At 30.1% G+C, this 22,981-nt stretch overlaps 2 protein-coding genes, 1 long non-coding RNA gene and 1 pseudogene across 4 annotated transcripts; 1 reads left to right on the top strand and 3 right to left on the bottom strand.

Moving 5' to 3' along the window:
• Window positions 1-335: 335 nt before the first annotated feature.
• Window positions 336-1,179, bottom strand: LOC148202915 (purine permease 1 pseudogene; annotated as a pseudogene).
• A 412-nt stretch (window positions 1,180-1,591) lies between these two features.
• Window positions 1,592-2,937, bottom strand: LOC148202916 (uncharacterized). The gene is made up of 2 exons (XR_015785141.1): window positions 2,086-2,937; window positions 1,592-1,941 (listed from the first exon to the last, which is right to left on the bottom strand). It is a non-coding gene; the product is annotated as an uncharacterized LOC148202916 (long non-coding RNA).
• A 2,127-nt stretch (window positions 2,938-5,064) lies between these two features.
• On the top strand, window positions 5,065-5,888 carry LOC124826232 (LEAF RUST 10 DISEASE-RESISTANCE LOCUS RECEPTOR-LIKE PROTEIN KINASE-like 2.1). Its single transcript, XM_088109701.1, is given in 3 exon segments — window positions 5,065-5,339; window positions 5,341-5,391; window positions 5,438-5,888. Coding segments are annotated over 3 exon segments (777 nt in total).
• Window positions 5,889-15,627: 9,739 nt separating this feature from the next.
• On the bottom strand, window positions 15,628-17,750 carry LOC124826231 (putative SNAP25 homologous protein SNAP30). 2 transcript variants are annotated; one of them, XM_047299013.2, is made up of 5 exons: window positions 17,317-17,750; window positions 16,820-16,913; window positions 16,592-16,722; window positions 16,404-16,501; window positions 15,628-15,930 (listed from the first exon to the last, which is right to left on the bottom strand). In XM_047299013.2, the coding sequence occupies exons 1-5, from the start codon at window positions 17,740-17,742 to the stop codon at window positions 15,834-15,836; spliced, it is 846 nt and encodes a 281-aa protein (XP_047154969.1). In that variant the 5' UTR covers window positions 17,743-17,750; the 3' UTR covers window positions 15,628-15,833. The 2 variants fall into 2 exon arrangements, with proteins under 2 accessions (XP_047154969.1, XP_087966504.1); XM_088110378.1 differs by having other exon boundaries at window positions 16,404-16,722.
• Window positions 17,751-22,981: the final 5,231 nt, after the last annotated feature.

Below are 22,981 nucleotides of genomic sequence, written 5' to 3' on the forward strand. Positions count from 1 at the left end.
GTCATTTAAAATTTATACTATTGAGATTGATTATTTATTGAGTTTATCATGTCATCATTAATAGATCACTATCAAACCATTTATTATTGTTTAATGTTATGTTTGAAATGTATATGCTTAGATATATTGAAAATTTTTCACGTCAACTAAAAATAAAATAAATATAATATAGGTTTAAACCCTCCCTTGGTCCTCAAGTTTGTATGGAAATCTCAGTTCGGTCCTCGTTTTTTCATCTGTCTCAATTGGGTCATATTTTTTGTAAAAATGAGCACATTGTACCATAATCGTTAAGTGGTGTGAGACGGCGTTAAATTGATACGAGCTGGATTTTTTCATTTAGCGACGTGGCTTTGCTTGAATGTTTTAGCTTCTCTCGGAATCACCTGCCATAAATTCAGATGATTAATAACAAAATTAACTATTTTTACGGCTAATACGTTGTTAAGTATACCTTAAAGTCATTGTTAATGATCATGCCGATGAGGCAAAAGAGAGTTGCGGAGAAGCACATCACGAACTGAATCTCCATGACAAGGGAATAGGTAATGGGTTGTTTGGTTTTTTTGTTCACCAACTCCACCATGGGTAACACGAAGTCGTACAATGCTGTAGCGATTACTGTCATCACGAACCCCATCACGTAGGCCTTCACAGACTCGCCGGGGGGCGGTCTCCGCTGCTGTGGAGCGCCAGAACGCCGGCGCCGACAGTAAGCAAAACTACTGCGTTCACGGAGTACGAGGTGAACTTCTGGCGCACCAGCAGGAACGCGAACAGGGGCGGTGAAGCCGAGTTGTGTGGCGATGATGAGTGATGACGTGGACACGGGGAGGCGCGCCACGCCGTAGGCGTAGAGATAGTCGTCGAGGCCGGTGAGGACTCCGATGAAGACGGAGGCCGCGAGGAGAGGGGGTTTCATCGAGACCGGACTGGGTTTAGTGGTCCCCGCCGCTACCACCGCTGCGCGACCGCGGAAGTAAGAGACGACGAGGGGGAGTAGCATGAAGGGGAAGTCGACTGTTTCGAGGAAGCTAGAAAGCCAGACACGGTTGCCGCCACGGAGGAAGTAGAGACGCATAACGAGGGGGTCGATTGGACATTGTGTTTTAGTGCACCATGCCACGTCGCTAAATGAAAAAATCCAGCTCGTATCAATTTAACGTCGTCTCACACCATTTAACGGTTATGGTACAATGTGCTCATTTTTACAAAAAATATGACCCAATTGAGACAGATGAAAAAACGAGGACCGAACTGAGATTTCCATACAAACTTGAAGACCAACAGAGGGTTTAAACCTATAATATATATATATATATATATATATATATATATATATATATATATATAATTAATAATTAATATATATATATATATATATATATATATATATATATATTATTTATTTAATAATAATAAATACAAACATCATCATATATACACTTTTAATATATACTGAAATATACTCTCTATTTCTAAATAAATTATGTTACTAAGTTTGATATTAATAAATAAAGAATCAAATAGTTTTAAAATGGGATATTAAGTTTTATTTTTCTTCCGAAGATTGGTTTATGCACAAGGAAGATCAATCCAACAATAGATTTGAATTAAAACATTTAGAACATATTGACTACAAACTAAAAGTAACCCTATATATATTTGATTTTCCTTTCATGCTTGTCCCAAATTCACTCAACTAGTAAAGTAGCTAAGTAGCCCTAGCCCTAAAATTCATATCCACATATTCTAGAGTGTTGGTTCCAACAGATTTTGTGACCTAATTGATCAGAAATTTGCAGACCACGTTTTCCATCAAAAGCCATACCAGTTAAGCTAGCACCCATCTGTATTTGTTGGGAAGATCGATATTGCATAAATTTAATAATGACAGATGCACCTTTTCAATCATCGTGGACAGGAATTATACACACCCAACTGTTTCAAATAAATAGAGAAACGTGACTTGTCAAAATAAATAATAAACATTATAAAAAAAACAACCTAAGAAGTCACGTCCATTAACTCAAATATCAACTATAAATGAATATTTAAAAATTAGAAAAAATGTTGCAGACCGACATGATGCCATGAGTTAGCCAATTTGACCTCAGAAACTGACCCAAAACCTTCATAAATAGAAACGTCATTGTCCTTTGGTGGTTCCATATTAGTGAAACTCATGGGGTCCTCCCGACCTACACTTCCAACCATATTCTCTTCAAAGCTGCCCCGTTAAGGACCATTTCCATGCTTGTTTTCAGATTCAGCCCTTCTTTTCTACAACATTCTCTATCCTCTCTCAAACTCTACTCCTTAATTACAAGACTACAAAACCAAAAACAAGCATGGAAATGGCCAAATGGGATTTGTCCAAGACTAAATAAAGAAAAAGAAGTAAAAAAAACAAAATAATCAAGAAGTAAAACACAATATACAATTTTTGTGTTGTCACACAAAAGTACAAAGGTAAGAACCTCTCCAACGAAGTCACACTTGAATATCCTTCTGTGATGACTGCAACTTCAAAGATTTTGAGGTGTAAACGACCATATATAATTCTCCCATCGGTGAAATTCTTTCATAAAATCTAGCAATATCGAAGAACACAACTACACAACATAACTGTAACCATGACTGCAAGTCAAAGCCTTGCCACCAAAGATGGTATCTTTCTGCATGCCATAGTACCTCTAGCCATTGATATATAACTATTCAATCTTCTAGCCATGTGGGGTGCGCAAGTATGCGGAAGATTAAACGTGAGGGTAGAGAGCCATAAAGGTTACCAAGAAAGGTGATAGTTATGAACAGTGAAGGAGGAAACGGTTTTGACTTGGTTGACTGAAGGGTGTGATGGAAATAGTTTGCAGAAGTTGTTCATGCAGAAGAAAAAGATAGATATATGAAGGGTGATAAAAGTGGTGAAACTGGTATAAATAATCAGTTGTGAAGTGGGTTTGGCCCAGAGGGGACTAGTCTCTTCTCTGCACCAAATCTTGGGTCAAAATCTTGGGAGGGTGGAATGGTTTGAATTAATCTTTGGTGGATTTTATGGAGCTCAGTGCACAAGGAACGTGGGTTTCTCTTGGTAAAAGAATCACAGTAGCGAAGGAGGTGGTGATGGAGATGGTGGAGGGTGTTGTCTGAGGAAGTTGAAGATGGTGGAAGTTTGGAGGTGGGTGAAGAGAAGAAGAGAAAGAAAGAGAAGAGGAGAAAGAGGGTGATGAAGCTGCTCCATGTGGTTGAAAACAGAGAGCTCTTCATTTGTGAAACAGAGAGAAAGAGAGAAACAGGGGAGGGGGAAGAAAAAGTGATGGTTGTGAAGGTTATGGGAAAAAGATGAAGGAAGTGTGAGAAGAGATTGGTGAGTTGAATTTAGGGAAATGAAGAGTATTAATGGAAAGCAAGAGACACATGAGGGTATGTAATGAGGGAGAAAAGGGTAGGGCTCACTCAATTAATTTAGGGTTTGTATATTTAGTCAGCAATCACATCTCATCATGAAAGGAGTCATGGAGTTTATATGTGAAGGAGTTGGGATGATGGGGCTTGTGGGAGGAATGGGTACATTAATGTTGAATTCAAAGGCTTGTGACTTCCCGGGTTAGCCACACACATAGGAAAGTTGGAGGAAATAGAGAGAGCTTATTTTAGGGTTCATGTGTTTTAATCAATATTGTGTTCATTAGACGGTGTTCTTGATGTATACCTAAAGTGTTTTCTTACTCAACAACAACAAAAATGTTCTACTAGATAAAGAAAGCCAACTATCTATATAAGAATAGTTATCTTTGATTTTTACACAGCCTTATAAACAAAATCTTCAACTTTTAGAAAATTTTTAAACTAAAGATGGTATTTTATGAAGAAAATGGTACTGATTGAGTTTTTGTGTAAAGTGAATTTTTAGATTGAGTTTTTGTGTAAAGTGAATTTTTAGATTGAGCTTTTGCGTAAAATGATGTTTTTTGTTCATTTATTGAGTGTGTATTGGTTATATATTTAGATGATACTAGATTTCCAATATAGCCTTCATAGCTGTATTTAGATATCTTGAACAAAACAAATGATTTATTAACCATACTCATAACTGATGATTTTATTGATATAATAAGAGTTATCATAAAATATGAGACTATCTTAAACTATATATATATATATATATATATATATATATATATATATATATATATATTTGAGTTTAATTTAAATTATAAATTTGTTTGTAGGGTAAAATTGCCATATTGATTTTATATTTTACTAGGAATGTCCAAGGTTATAACTTATAATGCTTTAGTTGCCATGCAGGAAGCCAAGAAAACATAGTGGGCTTTTCTGAAAAGAATGACTGGTTTTAAATGAATGTTTAAGGGAAAATTTAATGGTGAGGATTTTAAAAAATGGACACTTTTTAAAAAGTTTTATGGATATAGATAAATTGTGTTTTTGAAACACAAAGTATAAAGGCTGTCTTGAAGAATGTTATTTCATTATAAAAAAAAAAAATAATTACTCTTTTGGTTTTCGTTTTTGTTTTCAGTTTGTCTAATTAGATTTTTTACTTTAGTAATGTACAAATCATGTTACGTACAACGTCAAGTCTAAATTTGTGTTTATTTTTTAAAATTTATTTTACTTTTTTAATTTTCTTATTTTTTAAAAAATAATTGAAATTTTTTTACGTGTCACTTTATAATTGCGCTGTGTGATAATTGTGTTATGTGGCATTGACCATCTTAATATAGTTTTTATATTTGGCTTTTTTAATTCAATTTATTTTCAAGTTTTGTTAATATAGAGTAATTTTATAAGATGGGACAAAATTTATTTATTTTTGTATAAATTTTAAATTGATATTTTTATTAAATATTTCTTTAATTATATTTAAATCAACTTTAACATTTTTAGAAATATTTTATTACTTAAAATAAAATTTTATTTACCTAAACTTGTTTAATTAATAACTATATATAAATATTTATATATAATTTTTACTATACTAGTAAATTTAATAACTTTTGTATACTTGATCTATTTTAATTAAAACTCATAAAACCAATGAAACCTAAGCTAACTCTTCACCCTTCTTTCATATTCGTTCTGTTGCTCATCTCAACCATTGCTCCGACCTATCTTTGTGAGAATGATGCTCGATACACCAACTGTAGTAACGCTTTTACATGCGGAGATACCAAGCTGGATCTCAGGTACCCCTTCTCCGGAGAAAACAGAGATAGTTATTGCGGCGAAGAGAAGCTCACGTGTGAAAAACAAGTCCCCATGATAACCATCAACAATGCCAAGTACCGTATTCTTGATTGGTATAATACAACACAGACAATAAGTGGCCAGGGATGATTATTGGGATAATATCTGTGTGTGTGAGTGAGTACAAGAACAGTGGCCAGGGATGATTATTGGGATAATATAGTGAGTACAAAAACAACTCCTTTGATAACGCTCACTTTCAATATGATCACCAATACAATGATCTTGGTAACGTCACGCTCTTTTATGATTGCCCTTCCAATTCACCTCCCTCTTTACCACAGACGGATCTGCTTACTCAAAGTTGTGGTGCTGATAAAAATGTCTACTACACTCCCCTACCTGTACCTTCGTACACGGGGAGTTGCACGGTTGTGGTGATTCCAATATTTGAAACCAACGCTTCACTTGTGCTTGAAAAAAAAATAATCGATGCGTTACAGAATGGTTTTGAGTTGAATTGGGAGGGAGATAACGGGGAGTGTGAGAAATGCAGTAATTCTGGTGGAGAGTGTGGAGTTGATGAAGGAGATGGAGGATTTCAATGTTTCTGCGTGGATGAACCCCATTCTGCTACTTGCAAAGGTATGTCTGTATTTCCATTTCTAGTTTAGTTCGTAGATAAACATATTGGAGGTCCGTTGTACCTCAAACACCCTTCTCTAATTGGAAAAAAGTTATCTTTATATGGATCACTTCAACCTTTATCACTCAAACAAGGAATGAGATAGAACAACACTTCATATGGAACAAAACTGGGTCATAGCGTTTGGCATGTCTATTGGTGTCGATTAACCGATGTTGGTTCTTCCCCAAAACGCCATAGCATTAGAAGAACAAAACTTGAAATTGGAGCAGAGTTTCTTGAGGTACTGAGTTGCACAATTAAACTATTTTCCTCAACTTTTCGGTTCATTTAGAATAAGAACAAAATTTACATACAACTTTATCTAATTGTCATTCAAGCAAGTGAGTGTATATATATATATATATATATATATATATATATATATAAAGTACCTATTATACGTATACATTTTCTTTTTGTCTGTTATTATGGCATCTCAAATATATAATAACCACAATCATATAACTTAGGCGTCCACATTCCAATAAAGAGAACAATCATAGTAGAATAGTAGTTCAGTAGCTGATATTACAGTCATCGACAAAAGCACAAAACTTAAAACTTAAACAGTGTATTACACAAGCAGCACACAACAAAAAAAGCAAGGGTAAGCTAGATAAACAAGTAGTAATCATACAGTTCAATCAATAAATATCATCGTGCTTAGCTACATATAAAGAACAATCAAGACATACCACTTTAAACCATGACTCAACCACTCACACGACTCATCCGGATTGGTATAACTGTCGAACTATTGGTCGTCTTTGCACTTGCGTAGTTCAACTGGCACTCCCCAACACTATGCAAGGTAAATCCCACTCCCCAACGCTATGCAAGGTAAATCCCCCATATGTCTATGCCTAAACTCTAAGACTATAGACGAGAACCTCCCTCTACTCTCACCACTCCCTCTACTCTCACCACTTACACTGCTCTCCTCTATTTGAGCATGAACAGTGCTTCGAGTATAGGGATAGACATACCAGTTCAAAGCTCCATACAGTTATACAGAACAACCTCAACATCCCACACATCACTTTCAATCATCTCACCCTGAGATGTCCACTTCATACTCAATTACATCATTGTAGTTCACATTCATATGTTTTACAACCACTCAACAACATCATACATACATCCTGGCAGTCAAACAACATCAATCAATCCAAACAGAAGAAGAAAAATTAGTGAGATCCCCTTTATGCACCAGTTTACGTTCATATATATATATACATATATATATATATATATATATATATATACACATATATATATAGATATAGATATATATATATACATATATATATATATATATATATATATATATACATATATATATATATATATATGTATATATATATATATGTATATATATATATCTATATCTATATATATATGTATATATATATATATATATATATATATGGGGTTTGCTAACGCGCGTACGCCTGTTTTTCAGTTGGTACATTTTAGCAATGTGTACCGGGTTTTAGTAGACAAAAATACCCTTATATATCATGGATTCTAAGTTTTAAGGTTAAGGGTATTTTAATAATTTTCATTCTCAAAACTAAAAAAAAAAAAAAAGAAACCCCCAAACCCTTACTCACCTCTCTCATTCCTCTCAACCCTTTCTCTTTCATCTCTCTCACTCCAACATTTTCTCGGTCATCCCTATTGTAGCCCCAATTGAAAAAATCAGAAACACTTGCCTTAAACAATTTGTCTTTGTAAAGAGTTGAGTCATTGACATATTCACCTTCAGACAAAGATTCATTCAAGATCTCTTCAATTTCACCATCTTAACACTTGCCGTTAAACAATTTGCTTTTGTAAAGAGTTGAGTCATTGACATATTCACCTTCAGACAAAGATTCATTCAAGATCTCTTCAATTTCACCATCTTCACTAACCTCTCTAATTTCATCATCTGCATATGTTGAATAATCATCTCTAAAAAAACCCTCCAGGCCAATTACCAATTTCTTTGGATGTCATTATGCTTGTGAAAATTAGATAAAATTATATACGACAAAAATTATAAAATGAAAACTCATTATAAAATCATTTTTTGTAAGAAATTGTTTAACAACGAGTGTTTCTGATTTTTTTTTACAGGTCAATTACCAATTCCTTTGATGTCATTGTGCTTCTGAAAATTAGATAAAATTAGATAAGACAAAAATTATAAAATGAAAACTCATTATAAAATCATTTTTTGTAAAAAATTGTTTAAAAACGAGTATTTCTGATTTTTTCCAGGTCAATTACCAATTTCTTTATATGCTTGTGAAAATTGGATTAAGACAAAAATTATAAAATGAAAAACTCATTATAAAATCATTTTTTGTAAGATTGTTTAACCGCCAGTGTTTCTGATTTTTTTCAGTTGGGGCTACCATAGGATGACAAAGAAAATGTTGGAGCGAGAGAGATGAAAGAGAAAGGGTTGAGAGGAATGAGGGAGGTGAAGAAGGGTTTGGGGGTTTCTTTTTTTTTAGTTTTGAGAATGAAAATTATTAAAATACCCTTAACCTTTAAACTTAGAATCTATGTTATATAAGGGTATTTTTGTCTACTAAAACCCGGTACACATTGCTAAAATGTACCAACTGAAAAACAGGCGTACGCACGTTAGCAAACCCCTGTATATATTATGATAACAATTCATACATTTCATATGCTAATATAATATATATCATACTTTCCTATATTTCCATAACATTTAATAATATACATATATATATATATATATATATATATATTATGATAACAATTTATATCATACGTTTCATATGTTAATATAATATATATATCATGCTTTCCTAACTTATATTTCCATAACACTTAATACTATACATACATATATATATTATGATAACAATTTATATCATACGTTTCATATGTTAATATAATATATATATATCATGGTTCTTATTTGGTAAACTACTTGTCTAATTTTCATCATAGTAGATACTTTCCCCCAATTGGTCACCAAAAAGGCATTATGATCAGGGATATATATATATATATATATATATATATATATATATATATATATATATATATATATATATATATATATATATATATCACAGTAATCTTAAATAGTACCTACCCATATACACGCTATCATAGAGTCCTTACTCCAAACCCTCCAACCTGACTGCCCCACATAAGGCTCAAAAACCCCTTTATTAATTTTAAATACCCTTACATTCTACAATCAGAAATTAAAGAAAAGTTATTCCAAACTCTAAAATAAAAAATAATAAAATATTATTTCCCAACCCTCTGATTCTAAAATAATAAAATATAATTTCCCAACCCTCTAATTCAGGGGCGGCAGTATCTCCAAGGAATAAGATAGAACAACACTATACCACTGAAATTATAAAATTATTACAAACATCTGATATTATAAAATTATTAAAGAAAAATTATTAAAGAAATATGAAAGAAATATTATTACGGTGGGATTATGTTAATTAATTTTGTTGATTTCTAACTTCTATATAGTTCATTAATATATGAGCATATTAATTTATAAAGTGGCTTTTGTAAAGACAATTTTGATAACGAGATCTACCATAAATTTTGTCATTGATCATCAACTTTGCACAATTCTCATAAACAAAAACATCTTATTAACTTTGCCTTGACAAATATTAATAACGAAAGCATAACATGATTAAGCTAAAATCGAAAAACATAAGAACTAAAAGCGAAAAGAAGACGACACAGAAAACAGACATCACAAAGGGTTTACACAAAATTGGTCTAACGGAAAACATGTTATCCACTGTCAGAAGTGCAGTGACAAGTAATATATATATATCTCACAATTGTATGTTTGAGTTCTGATGTAACGTTAATAGAATGTAGTGGAGTGTGAGTAAAACATATTTGTGGCACTGACTCTCTATTTATAATTTGTATTATGGACCTTAAACTGACATAAGCCCAATAAAATATAAACAGAATAAAATATAAACAAACTTACCTAATATCTGGTTGATTGTTTATAATTTGTTTATGAATATTTTTAGTTAAATATTCTTGATTATCTTTTTGATTATTTTATCTTCTGCTTATCAATATTTTTAATAAGATATTTTTAATTATTTTATATCTTTAATAAGATATCTTTCTAACTATACATACATATAACTATATATATGCATTTCACATTGCACCAAATAAAATCAAACATAATCATTCACTAAATATACGTATAAAAAATAATAAAATAAAATATTTTCAAAAAATATAAAAATAATTCATCAATTTTAAAGTAGAGAAGACAAAAACACATTTTAGCTTTTTATTATCGGTTGCCCTTAACTTTAAATAACCAACTTATATATATTTTATCATTGAATTGTTTATATTAGTATTGAAAATTAAAACATACTTTTATATAATAATTCTTAGGTATGCTTGGGTTTTGTTTTAAATATCTATAATATTACTTTCATTTACATACCTAATAAATTAAATATCATTGTTGAAATTATTTTTCTCATCTACACTAATTTTCACTGGTAGAGACAGACCTTCTTTGCCTCAGCCTCTCAACAAAACAAAAATCTTTAAACACAGTAACATAAATTGTTTTTTTAATAAATATAGGACTTATATATATATATATATATATATATATATATATATATATATATATATATATATATATATATGATATCTTATATTACATAATTGTATGATATTCTATAATTATGTAATTCCAATATTTTAAAATTATATAAACTTTAATATTTCATAAGTACCCATTCCAAATCTAGAAAATGTTGTAGTCATGAGAGTCGTTATTTAAAATAAGAAAAGATAATTACTATAGAAGTTAAGGGTAACACAAATGGTTAGAGCAAATTCTTGTAGATTGGTGATAACTTGTTGTGTGCATAATATATGTTTATGTCTTTTATTATTTGTTTTACGTGTAACCGCGGTGTGTATTAATATTTATAATAATTTATGTTTGTGTTTGTTTAACTATAATTTTAAGTATTTCTCTGAAGTCTTATCATAGAAAAGCAGAAGATATTGTAAGTACATTTTTGGTGATGAAAAAGTTGCTTTTGGTAGGGGAATGTGAGATTCTAGAAATTTTAATATTATGAAAAAATATACAAATGTGGTTAACTATTTAAATAAACGATAAAATAGTTTGTTATTTTTATTTTAATGATTTATTTTATTTTGAAAGATTTTCTAAAAAATGAGATTTGGTGAAAAATTATTCAATTAGAAAAATAATTATTAGATATTATTATTAGATAATAATAAAAAAATAGAATATATTATTTAGGGACTTATCCTAATCAATTAAAATAAAAATATTAAAATATAATTAATTAAGTTAAAGATAATTTTATTTTATTATATTATGAAAATAATGGGCTTTTATAAATATTTAGAAAATAAACCCAATTGGGTTATGTATGTCTTCTATTAGATTATTATTAGATATCTTAGATAAGGGTGTTACTCCCTCCACCCTCACACGTCTCTTCCTCTACCTCCCCAATTTTCTAAAATGCCAATTATATCCTTCTAAAATGACAATTATATCCTCAAAAGTTAAAATTTTTTATTTTTATTATTTTAATATTTTAATTTATTTAAAACTTCTGATTTACTTCCCTCTGCACCTCTTCCTCTCTTCCATTTTCGTTTACCTTTCTCTCTTCCGTTAAGCTTCTTCTCCACCTATAACAAATTCATATTTTAACAAAATTATTACGTTTAAAAACTAACCATATATAACATTTAAAATTATAAATTTAAATATAAATTACTGTAAATAAAATAAACAAATAAAATAAAAACGAAACGTAAAAGGAACACTGCCTCTGGACGGATGACATCCTTCAACGGATGTCAACATCCGTTGAAGGCAAAACGGATGTCGACATCCGTTTTGCCTTAAACGGATGTCGACATCCGTTTTGCCTTAAACGGATGTTGACATCCGTTGAAGGATGTCATCCGTCCATAGGCAGTGTTCCTTTTACGTTTCGTTTTTATTTTACTACGTTTTGCGGCTCATGCAAGGATTATAGGCTTGGATATTAAAAGGATTATTGGAAGTATGGGAAGGATTTAGGGTTTAGGATTATTGGAAGGATTATGACTACGTACCTGGAGAGGAACCACGACAAGGACACTACACCATAAACGCACTGCACCACGTACTGCACCGAGAACAAGAAGAAGATTGTTTGATAATTCTTTTCACGATCACCAAGCTTTGTAGAAAAATATTTTACTCATACAAGGAACTACGTAGGTTATCAGTGAAATATGTTATAAATGAATAAAATTAATAAACAACAATTTTAAAATAAAATTTTACTGAGGGGCAAAATAGTAAAGGAAAGGTGGAGGAAGGGGCAAAATAGTAAAGGGGAGGTGGAGGAAGAGATGTGTGGGGGTGGAGGGAGCAACACCCCTTAGATAAATATCTTATTTTTATCTTTTATCTTTAGTTAGTTTGTTATTACTCCTTATTAGTACTATGAACTTTGTCTATATTTCTTCTATTATAAATAAAGTGCTCAATATGTATATTCAATACAATGACAATTAATCTTATACATATTTGTTACTATATTAAACACCTCCTATTTATATTGTTAAGATAGAAACTTTTGGTCATTAGCAAAAGAGGCAGGAACTTTGATGGTGAGAGTAATAATTTGATCGAGTGAAGGTCTATGAGAGCTTAGGGTGTTGTTAAAGGGCATTGTTTATTCTGGGAAAAAGTCTTAGAGGGAAGAGGATGGGTTTGAGTGTCATAGGACTTGAAATGATAGATTCTAATGAATAAGTGGTATGCTAGGGTAAGGAGGGATACACTACGGGTGTTTGTGGTAATGTGATTGTTTATGATGGGAATGTGATTCACTTTATGGATTGGGGATAAATATCTGAATAGGGTAGATGTGTGCAGTTATTGTATATTATCTTGTATTATTTTCTGTTAGCTCACCCTTGTAACGCATATTATGCCTCGGTTATGAGTTGAACCGAGGTAATAGCGCTTTATCAGAAAAAAAACCCCTTGATAGTGGTGAAGTGACATGACTTTTATGCTTTGGTTGTCCTTCTACCCGAGACAGTAACAAACATAGGCACCGGTTCAAAAATAACCGATGTATTTACAAAACTGCCACCATGTTTTTATACATTCCGGTTTCAGTAAAACCGAGGCGTATATAATGCGTTAAAATAGTTTTTTTTTACTAGTGTGGGTATAAAATGATGTTTGGTTTCATTTAGGTTTTCAAACATAAGAAAATAGGATGCTAAGTTATGAGTTGGTCTAATTGCCCTCAAATGCCTTTGTTATTTAAGAAAAGATCAAATTTATTTTTTAGTCTAGCCATAATAAATCCCGTAAAATTCCTTGTGAAGTTAGCATATTTGTGAAAATTCTTGGCTCTAAAACAAAAATCAGTTAAATTGTGTGGAATTAGTGGTGGAAGACAGAAAAAATTTATATGTTTGTCTCTCACAAAATATTTTTATGTAATTTTGTGACAATAGCATTGTGACACCATAACTGAAACTTTACAGAGAAATACGTTCTATTTTAGATTGATTTAAAAGAATAGTGTACATGAACAATGATTGTGACTTGTTGCTTAATTGTTATATGTCTTTCTGTGTCAAGCCACCTTTTCTTTGAAAATAAACAAAAGTTCTAAATTTGAGAGTGTTGATAATGTTAGTTTCCACCATCATTATTAATAATTTTATATTAACAAAATCAACATGTTGTGTATGTAATTAATTATATTATGTGTTTTTACCATATCAATACTAAACTAATCTCATAAATAATATAAAAAATAAATTTATATTACATTATTAATAAAGTATATATATATATATATATATATATATATATATATATATATATATATATATATTATTTTATTTCTTCTCTTTTATAATTTTTTACTTGTTCTATATTTAAAAAATTTACATAAATTTTTAAAGTATTTTTTTCTTATCATAATCTTGATTATATTTCTTTTTTCTTTTTGTGTCATCATATTCAAATGGTGTATTATCAATTTTAGTTAATAAAATAGATTTTAGGTTTGACATTTCATTATTTTTACTCCTTAAGTTTTGATATTTTATTTCTTTATAATAGTTTTATTTGTCGTTTAATTTTTATTTGATGATTTCTTATGTAATTATTTTTATTTTTTAATTTATTCTCATAAGTATAATTTTATCATCACAATTGCATAAAAATATTTTATTTATTATAATATAATAATTTAATATTATTATCCTAAATCTTATTTACTCCATTCAACCTAGATTGAAATTCAAAAAAAATACTTTTTGTCTAAATTTGAATTATTATTAGTTTAATATATTTTTTTGTGTGATTTCGTCAATATCAGCTTTATCAATATATAAGAAAAGAGATTAATAATAAGACATTTGAAATATTTTTAAACTTAAATATTTAGTTTTCTTTTTATAATTTTTAAAAATAATTTTTAACTTTTTCAATTTTGTTTCATTAATGTTTGCAAAATTTATAGATGTTTCAGTTGTCATAAAATTTTATTTTGTGTAATTATGAAATATTTTATATAATTCTTTCATTCTTATGTAATTGTTATTTGAAATTTTGATTTAAAATTTACACCATTATAATTTTTTTTTAAATATTTGACAATGAAGATATGAGCATGTGTTTTTTTATATTGAATGTTTGATAATGTTATGTTACCTTATGTGATTTTTATTTTTTCTAAAAATAATTAATTAATATTTAAACAATAAAAAAATGGGTATCATTACGTATACGAGTATGAGAATATTAGTTATCATATAGAGATGGAAATGAAACAAAATTTTTATATTGTTTGAATATGAGAATGACTTTTTAATCTGTTGATGGATATGAGATAATAAAAATGATTTTCACTCGTTTTCATCTCTAAACAGAAGAGTCAACATCATTTAATATCCTTGGCTTGATAAACTATTTTTCTTTTTAATAACTGAAATATTATTTTATATATTATTTTCAAAACTTTCTATAAATAACAATAAAAATAGCTTTTACTTTCTTGATGTCATTATTCATTTTCATCCTACACAGTTTTTTAAAGCAAACAATAAAGTAAAGTTTTAATAATCGAAACTAATCATTTGTTCACTTAAATGGAGTAATTGAATGAATTTGAGAGGATTTGGCTTTAAATTTAAGTGAAACTAGATTTAGAAGTAAAATTTGTGAGAATTAGTGTAAGATTTGATTGATGTAACAAATTAAAAAAATTTACTTCCAAAATACATTCTCACTTACTTCCAAATCCACTCAAATAAACAATAAAAAATTTACCTTCAAATTCATTCAATCAATTTTTTCCAGATCTATTAAAACGAAGAAAGCCTAATAGCTCAAAACATTTTCTTAAGCTAACAATCCCTTGAATTCTCAACGTGGATATGATAATGATATAGATTCAATTTTAGAGAAAACAAAATAAGACACTTAGCTCCTCGCCACAAATGCTAAGGCCCTTTTCCGTATTATTCTTTTGTTAGTGTTGTTGCCATTGTATGATACATATAAACTACTCAGACATTATTGTCTATGTAAAAATAAATATTCCTAACACGTCTTTTGAGTTGAACTAATTTATTAAGATAATTCACCCAAACTATATCATACTTCATTTTTATATACGCCAACTTTTTGCTGCTGTTGGAAAGTAAAAAACAACAATCCCAAACAGGAACAAAATCTCTATCCTTTGGCAAATGATTTCAGTAACACAGTGATGTGGAAAATTTGAAAAAAAAAAATTAATAATAAACAATAAATGAATAACTTCAACTCACGAACAGTTTCAGGCTATCATCTGTCACTTCACGCTAATAATTTGCGTGCACGCTGGTTGGCACCTTTGACTCTATTGTTCAGCTCATTAACATCGTCACCAAGATTATCCAAAGCTTTGTTTTGCCTGCAGTTATCACAGTACATTTGCTCAATGGTTAAGATTATCATTTGCTCCATTTCATAAGCAGAACATCATGGCGAATCCGAACAATAAACAACAAGAATAAAGTTTAATGTCTCACCCTATTTTTGTTCAGAATTTGAAATAGGTCCCTTTATTTTTTGGCGTCTCAATTGGGTCCTTATTTTTGTTAATTTGATGCAAATAAATTTTTTCCGTCAATTTCATCAAACGGCGTTATTGAATGTGTGACGTGGCCTGAGGACAGTATTGACACGTGTAAGGCCACGTCACACATTCATTAACGCCGTTTGATGAAATTGACGGAAAGGATTTATTTGCATCAAATTAACAAAATAAGAACCCAATTAAGACGCCAAAAAATAAAGGGACCTATTTCAAATTCTGAACAAAAATAGGAACCTATTGAGACATTAAACCTAAGAATAATTATGAAAGAATGGCAAACAATTTACCTGTCAAGTTCAGTTCCCATGTTAATTGCCATACCCTTCAAATCACCCAAGATGTCACTTAGATCCGAGAGTCCATCGTCTTGTTTAGCTTTCTCATACTGTTTCAGTAACACCATGAGACAATACAATGAAAGAGAAAAAGCAATACTTAATAGGCATATCATAGCATAATAGAGAAAAACACATACATCTAATTTGTCATAGGTAGTGGAAGATTCATTAGGAGGTGTGGTAGGTGCTGAGCGTCCCTTAGGCAAAGGAGCTAAACCCAACTTCTGCCTATCTTCCTTATTGGTTACATCCTTTTTGGAAGGCTTATCTGTTCATACACCACATTCCATTATTGGAAGGCTTATCTGTGGAAGAAAAAAACCAAAATTTTTGAGTTGTAAAAGTGAAGGATGAGAAGCGAAAACCTGGTGTGGTTATAGGGCCGTCTATACTCTTGGTCTTCTTTGGCTTCCAAGGTTTGGAGAATATGCCCCCAAGATTGTTCAAGAGTTTTTCACCCTGATAATCACAATTTAAGTTTTTGGAACTATAAACAACATTAGAGTTAGAAGAAAAAACGAAATCAGAGCTTTCATTTTCTTCTAAATTTCTTCGAATAGTTGTTTAAAATTTTCTCTAGTTCAGTATAGCATGCTATGTTTAAAGTTGATGCAGCCATGATAGACAGTAATCAAAACAAGAACTGTATCCGTAATTCAGAATCGTGATACCTTTGCTGTAAAATATTAGTGAACTAGGTAACCTATGCTCATTCAAAGTGAATCTCTTGAAAATGGTGAAGGCCATTAAAATGTTATTTACCAAAATGCTGCCTTATCAGAGATATCAATAAACTCTTGATGATATCAGAAAAAGATAACCTGAACTTTGAAGATAGAAATGAAAGCAGATATAGTCATACCCTACTCAAATCCTTCTCAGTATCAACAACCATATTGTGGGTCCTGGTTATCTGCTCACCCTGGTCGTTCAACATGTCAAGGGTCCTTGTGGCTTCATCTCTGATGTCCTCAGCAATCCTCAAACAATTGTTGACACTGTTTGTTGTCTCCTCAGACTTGTGAACTGCATAGTTTTCCAGCTCCTGCACACTTTGGTTTTCTAGCCCCCCAGAGTCACGGAAATCATTCTTGTACCTGTTTTTGTCTTTTGATGCAGTGGAGGAAGGCTTCCTCACCCAATCATCATCATCATCTTCATCGAAAGGGTTTCCCTTTGATTTTTGAACTGGGAGGACTGGTTCTGAAACAGTTCTTTTTTCTGCAGTAAGGGTTGTTGCCTTATCTGCCTCAGCTGCTGGTGGCGCTGCTTTTCTAAACCCAAACATTTTTCACTTCTGGCACAAACCCAACACCATAAAAACAGAAAACAAAGTACATTAAGTAATTATCATTGAGTTTAATTTTGATAAACTAGCCAAAAGATATTTGCAATATTACATGGAAACCACATATTACTTCACTAAATCTGAGTGATATAAGGAATCTGAAACACAAATAGATACTTACTCAAGATAGAGAGAAGCATAAACATTCAGATTTCGGAAAAAACAAACTAGCCAATATATATATATATATATATATATATATATATATATATATATATATATATATATATATATATATATATATATATATATATATATATATATATATATATATATATATATATATGAGTTTGTTAACGCGCCAAACTAAAAAAAGAAACCTTCCAAACTCTTACTCATCTTTTTCATTCTTCTTAACCCTTTCTCTTTCATCTCTCTCACTCCAACATTTTCTCTGTGATTGCTACTATAGTTCCAATTGAAAAAATCAAAAACAATTGCCGTTAAATAATTTGTTTTTGTAAAGAGTTAAGTCATTGGCATATTCACCTTCAGGCAAAGGTTCATTAAAGATCTCTTCAATTTCATCATCTTCACTAACCTCTCTACTGGCCAATTACTAATTCCTTCGAATGTCATTATGCTTGTGAAAATTAGATAAAATTATATACTACAAAAATTATAAAATGAAAACTCATTATAAAATCATTTTTTGTAAGAAATTATTTAACAACGAGTGTTTGTGATTTTTTCCAGGCCAATTACCAATTCCTTTGATGTCATTATGTTTGTGAAAATTAGATAAAATTATATAAGACAAAAATTATAAAATGAAAACTCATTATAAAATCATTTTTTTGTAAGAAATTGTTTAACAACGAGTATTTCTTTTCCAGCTCAATTACCAATTCCTTTATGCTTGTGAAAATTGGATAAAATTAGATAAGACAAAAATTACAAAATGAAAATTCATTATAAAATCATTTTTTGTAAGATTGTTTAACAGTCAGTGTTTCTGATTTTTTTCAGTTGGTGCAACCATATGATGACAAGAAAATGTTAGAGTGAGAGAGACGAAAGAAAAAGGGTTGAGAGGAATGAAGGAGGTGAGCAAGGGTTTAAGGTTTTTCTTTTTTTTTTGTTTTGAGAATGAAAATTATTAAAATACCCTTAACCTTAAAACTTAGAATCCATGATATAGGAGAATATTTTTGTTTACTAAAACCCGGTACACATTGCTAAAATGTACCAACTGAAAAACGTACGCGTTAGCAAACCCATATATATATATATATATATATATATATATATATATATATATATATATATATATATATATATATATATATATATATATATATATATATATATAATATAATATCTTCGTAATGATACCCCTCTATAAAAAAAATTAAAAATAAATCATCACATATAAGGGTATGCCTTGATTCCATTTGCAAAGACTACTTGTGGTTTTCGAAATACATCTCAGCAATGTTGCTTAAGCAATGGACATAAAGGAGAAGGTGGAATTGAGGATGTTGAACAAGATGTACATAGAAGAAAAAGTTGATGAAGTATCTAATAGCTATTTCAACATTTTGTTTATTAAAACACTTATTTTGGAAATAACTTTCAAAAGTAACAGATTTTGGATGAGGAATTGATTGTTGGATAATGTAAAATGGTTTCAGAAAACAGTCTCAAAAACCAAAAAGATACTCAAACATAACATGTCCTCAACTTCTAAAATCACTGGTTTACATGCTGAAGAAGGTAACAACCAATAACCCACCACACTATGATAAAATTCCATGCTTTTTCATGAATCAAAATGCACATGCTTCAGAAATAGTAACACAAAGTAAAACAAAATGCAGTCAAAGAAACCCATCATGCAGAAATCAGGAATCCTTTTAGCAAGTAAAATTACCTGTGAAAGCTGAAAAGTTGAGAAGGGTACCTGAATTTTCAGGCAAAGAAGGTTATTTTGGTTTGGTAAATTGTACACAAACCCAAAAGTGGCAATGGGTTTGCGCAGAAAAGAGGAACAGTAATGGGTGAAACAGAATGCAAGAGACTTAGAATTGTGTTCGTTTCGTTGAAAAATAAGAAACCGATGGAAGGTGCCGCGAAAAAACAGAGACCCACGCCTGGTTTCAACCGTAAACAACATTTGACAATTTTAGTTGTTATAAAGCTAAAATTAATTTTGACTGAAAATATTTAGATTAAAAGCATATATTTTTTCTTTAATTTTTTTAATTAGTTTACCGTATAAAATAAATCGCTTGTACTAGAAGCACATACGATTTTTATTATATATATTTTTATTTTATTGAGTTAATTTAATTGTTGTAATATTTTTTGTTGTTTTATGTATTAGTTTTAAATGTAATATATTTTTAACAATGCTTACATAACATATTTATGTTGTTTGGTTTAAGTTTCAAAATTATTTAAGATATTCAAAGTCAATCTAGAAGGAACTTGAACTCATAGAAAACAGAATGAATGTGAGAGAGGATATAGAATATGAAAATTATAAAAATAGAAAAATAGAAATTTAGGAGTGAGAGAAAACGTTTTGAGAAATATTTGAAAATGAATACAACAAAAGAAAAACAAGATGGTTTTACATAAATTAAATGGCATATTGGAAACTAAAATGTGAATTAAAAATAAAAGAATTATCTGTACGAATAATTATATATGTATGGAGTGCTTTATTTTCAGGTGTCTCTTTTTGTAAAAATTTGAACAACTGCATACAAAATTTTTTAACTCTGGGCAACAATGTAAATGTATTTGAGGGGATAAAAGTAAAAATATATGAATAAATAATATCTGTCAAAAATAGAGTTATAAGACGATTAAATTATATATACTTTTATAAAACGATAATATCACATCTTTATTTAAGATATGGCCTCCAATGATGGTGGGCCTAAAAATAAATGGGCTTCATTCTAATTAAGATAGGTAGATTCTTTTGCATCTCTATAATATTTTTTTCATTTTGTAATTTTCTGATGATTACATAATTTAGAAATGATTTTTTGGCTTCGTAAATTGTACAATTGTAACTTTTATTATACATTACAAAAGTTTGAAGTAACGAAATTTTAAATTATATTTTTATTGTACAAAGTCTTTTTTTCTACTTTATTAATTCATGTACTTATGTTTCAAGTCTCTTTTGTCTTAAATGGTGGGTGTTTGTAAAAGATTCTTCAACGCTCAAGTTAGTATTCTGATTAGATATTCTAGTCAAAGGTGTATTAATACAAAAAAAAAGAGTAGAAATAGGATAAAAATAATATTTATAAAGGTGTTTTTGCTGAACATGGGCCTAACATAAATAGGCCTCAGTTATGGGCATATTGATCCATATGCTTAATAGTCAGCTTACTTGTGACGAAGTACAACCATTTTTGGCTAATTTATCTAATGTGAAAATGTTTTTGGTAGGCATGAATATGTATTGACAAATGAAACTCTAACTCTAGTGAGGAGCTTGCTTATTAGAGGATGAATATAACCTTTGGTTTAGAAAACATAATATTCGGTATTTGGTTATCGGTATCCGCTATGCAACATTGAACTTACTCCTTTGGGGTGTGGGTGTAGTCCTCGGTATCTGGTAAATAGTCCATCAACTGTAAAGTATTCGGTAATCGTCCTATTCATTATAAACCTTCTACATTTAGAAGATCACATTTCTGTGAATAATCTCATCTTCCACATCATTACCAATGGCAAACTCGGGTATGCTTCCACATTCTTTTCCATCATGAATTATGAAACACAAGTAAACTCTAGAAAGTTGTGCATATAGTGTTGAACACTTACAGATTTTAAGAAGCGTTTAGAAGGTTTTTAAAAACGATAAGAAAAAAGAAGACTTGTTTTATACTGGTTCACTCCAAACTGAGCTACGTTTAATTCTCCCTTAAATACTCTCAAGGGGTTTCCCTAATCTTTAAAAATATTACAACGAATTTAACCACTCCTGGTTTTACACTAGTGTAACTGATCGTATGAGTTTCACCACTCCTGGTTTACAAATAGTCCAATTGACTATATCGTTTAACTTTAATGAGTTAAGCAAACAAGTATTTTAAATCACTTCTGATTCTATAAAAAAAGTAAAGAGTTTTTATGAAAAACAAGTATAGATAATAACTATCGTAGACTTGTGATAATTGTGAGGATTTTGTGTGTCAATGATAAATCAATCCAAAGATGGGTTTGTTGTTGGACATATTTTATTATCAATGTTTAAGCATTACAACATGATATTCTTAGCAATTAATATTATTGTCCAAAGACTTTATTGAATGATGCACTAGGTATCTTGAAATGGATTATTCCATTATTTGAACATAGTGATGATTGAATTTTGTTTATGATGTGAGTACATTTGCATTATTTATTTTGTTCTCAATTCAATTACTATTGTTTCAATATTTACTAATCTGAATAGGGACTTGGTTCTTAATACAACAAATTTTAAGAACTAGAAAGAGAACATAAAAATTGTTCTTGGCTACATGGATGTTGACCTTGCATTAAGGATTAAGAAACTCATTTCTCTTATGGACTCTAATAACTCTTAAGAGAGAAGAGATTATGAGAAATAGATCGTTCAAATTGCATGAGTCTTATGATCATTAAGCACGACATTCCTGAAGTTTTATGGGATACTATCTTTGAGGCTAGAACAAGTGCCAAAGATTTTCTTGTTGAAATTGAAAAGTGTTTTAGGAAAGGTGATAAGGCGGAAAAAAATGTTATTCTTTAGATCTTGATTTCCATAAAGTATCAAGACAAATGAGATGTGAAGGACTACATTATAACAATGTCAAATATTGCTTCAAACTTTAAGGAACTAAAGCTTGAGATGTCAAAATACTTACTCATACATTAAATATTGATTTTTCTTCTTTCACAATTTGGTCACTTTAAGATGTCTTATAATTGTTAATAGTTTCAAATCTTGGTCAATAATTTTAAGAGAGACAAATTAATACACTAAAAATTTATATATTTAATTATAGTCACTGATACAACAAAAATTAATACAAAATTTAGTATAAATATAATTACAAAAGAAATCTCACACACACACACACACACACACACACACACACACACACACACACACACACACACACACACACACACACACACACACACACACACACACACACACACACACACACACACACACACACAC

This window comes from Vigna umbellata, chromosome 3 (genome assembly GCF_029865625.1).
Source record: "Vigna umbellata cultivar VRB3 chromosome 3, Vumbellata_1.0, whole genome shotgun sequence".
Taxonomy (NCBI): domain Eukaryota; kingdom Viridiplantae; phylum Streptophyta; class Magnoliopsida; order Fabales; family Fabaceae; genus Vigna; species Vigna umbellata.